The 2507-nt window shown below is 52.2% G+C and overlaps 1 protein-coding gene across 1 annotated transcript; it reads right to left on the reverse strand.

Annotated features, from left to right (window-relative positions):
* Positions 1 to 1070: 1070 nt before the first annotated feature.
* On the reverse strand, positions 1071 to 1997 carry LOC123347762 (olfactory receptor 958-like). Its single transcript, XM_044984960.1, has one exon. The coding sequence runs from the start codon at positions 1827 to 1829 to the stop codon at positions 1071 to 1073; it is 759 nt and encodes a 252-aa protein (XP_044840895.1). The 5' UTR covers positions 1830 to 1997.
* Positions 1998 to 2507: the final 510 nt, after the last annotated feature.

Genomic DNA, 2507 nt, shown 5'->3' on the forward strand with positions numbered 1-2507 from the left:
CAGGTGGGGAACTCAGCCCCAAAGAGATGACGTCATTCGCATAACTTCCTGCCTAGCCCGCATAAGCCCTGGCATTAATGTATTCACTTCCTGCCTCACCCGATGCCTGGGTAACTTGATTGACTTCATGCGTCACCTGAACCCTAGTGTCACCCAACAGCCCTGCCTCAATCCGAGCAGAATTCCTTTGACCTTTTCCCTAACGCTAACCCTAGGCTAACACCAGTGTCCTCCTCCCTCACCCTGGGAAAACTCCACTGACGTCCATCCGAACCCCAACCCTGGAATAGCTCCTCCGACCTCCTGCCCAGTCGGGATCAGGATTGCTGGGTAAGGGGGCGCAAGCAAACAACATGCATTTTAATGCAGCTGAACATACGCACGTACATCTAGAAAACAAGAATCATTCCTGTGCTTATAGCACGGGGGTCTCTCTCCTGGGGAGCCATTACTCTGAAAAACATTTGGGGTCGTGGTGGAGAATCAGCTGAACGTGAGCTCCCAGTGCGATGCTGGGGCCAGAAGAGCTAATGTGACCCTGGGATGCATAAAGGAGGAATCCCGAGTACGAGCAGAGAGGTGATTTTACCTCCCTGTTTGGCACTGGTGTGACTGCTGGTGGTACACTGTGTCCAGTTTGGGTGTTCACAATTCCAGACAGGGGCTGATAAATTGGAGAGGAATCAGAGAAGACCCATGAGAATAACAGAAGGATTAGAAAACCTGCCATATAATGATAGGGTTAAAGAGCTATGTAGATCTGTGAAATAAGGCTGAGATTTTCAAAATCCTCTACAAGGTTTGGGTCTCCAGTTCCTATCAATTTTGATGCAGGCTGAGTGTGCTTGTCCCTCAGGTAGCTTTGAAAATATCAGCCTTACAGTATACAAAGACAGCTCTATATTTTTAGGAGCATTTCTATGACTTGTAGAGATCCACATAGATAGATGGGGGCTGTGTGGGATGGGGAGAGACAGAGAGGTTCACAAGAGCCACGGAGCCGCCATGCAGATGTGTGTGTTGATGTATTTCCAAGCAGACCCACATGCTACTCCTGCAGCTGCCGCACATCAAGGTGCAGGCATTTGACCCCCTCTCAGTTTTCTCAGAGCCGCTTTCACCTCCTTGTTCCTCAGCGTGTAGATGGCCGGGTTCAGCATGGGCGTAACCACGTTGCCAAAGATATGCACAGGGGTCATCAGCATTTTGCTTAGCTGGGGCTGCGTGTAGACCAGGGCGCAGGGCCCAAAGAACAGCGTCACCACCGCCAGATGCGAGGCGCAAGTGGAGGCTGCTTTGCGCCGCCCTTCGGCTGAGTTCATCTTCAGGACGGAGTAGATGATCCTGACGTAGGATGCGAGGATGAGGAAGAAGCAGGTCATGGGCACCACCCCAATATTGGTGAAGGTCACGGTCTCGATGACATATGTGTCCGCACAGGCCAGCTTGACCACCGGGAAGATGTCGCAGAAGAAATACTCCACCACGTTGGACCCGCAGTAGGGCAGCGTGAAGGTCAGGCTGGTGAGGATGGTGGCGTGGAAGGAGCTGGCGATCCAGGTGCCGGCGGCCAGGAGGGCGCACACCCTCCAGTTCATGATGAGCAGGTAGCGCAGCGGGTGGCAGATGGCCACGTACCGGTCGTAGGCCATGACAGTATAGAGCAGGCACTCGGTGCTGCCCAGGAAGTGCCAGAAGAAGACCTGGGACATGCACCCACCCAGCGAGATGGTTCTACTCTGAGCCCAGAGGTTGGCCAGCAACTTAGGGATGCTGATGGAAGAGATTCCAATGTCCAGCACAGAGAGGTTGCAGAGGAAGAAGTACATGGGGGTGTGCAGGCGGGCGTCAGTGAGGATGGCTGAGAAGATGAGCAGGTTGCCCAGCAGGGTGCAGAGGTAGAAGGCTAAGAAGGTGACGAAGAGGATGGTCTGGAGACCGTCGGTGTTGGGGATCCCTAAGAGGACGAAATGAGTCACCACAGTGTGGTTGACCTGCCCCACAAGGGACTCATTCCTGGTGATGGGGAGAGAAATAATGCCAGTGAGTTACTGAAACAAACAGACCTGTCATCCTAGAGCTGCAGTGGTCACCCTTCCTTCCACTGCCCCCATGACTCACTCTCACTAGGAGTGATGCATATTTCTACCACTGTAATGCCAGTTTGGGTCAGGGTCTCAGTGTGCTGGCGCTGAACATGGAGAGAGAAAATGTCTCCCTTGAAGATCCTACAGTCCACAGACAAACAAAGGGAAGGTCTATTCTATTTTGTTCTAGTCCAGTTTCTTCTCTTCTCTCCTGTCCTATTCCAATGCCTTCAACTCTATTCTATCTAGGCCCTTGCTCCACCCTTATCACCACAGTACCACGGAGTCTTCTGTTTGTGGCTAAAATTTCTCATATGGTTTCTTCTTTCTCTCTCTCACCCTCTCCACGGAGGTATTACCCTGGGTGCAGTGCAGCGCTTTCTTTTGGAAGCATTTCGCTGTTATAAATGCTAGTGCTCC

The sequence above is a fragment of the Mauremys mutica genome, chromosome 13, assembly GCF_020497125.1.
Source record: "Mauremys mutica isolate MM-2020 ecotype Southern chromosome 13, ASM2049712v1, whole genome shotgun sequence".
Lineage (NCBI taxonomy): Eukaryota > Metazoa > Chordata > Testudines > Geoemydidae > Mauremys > Mauremys mutica.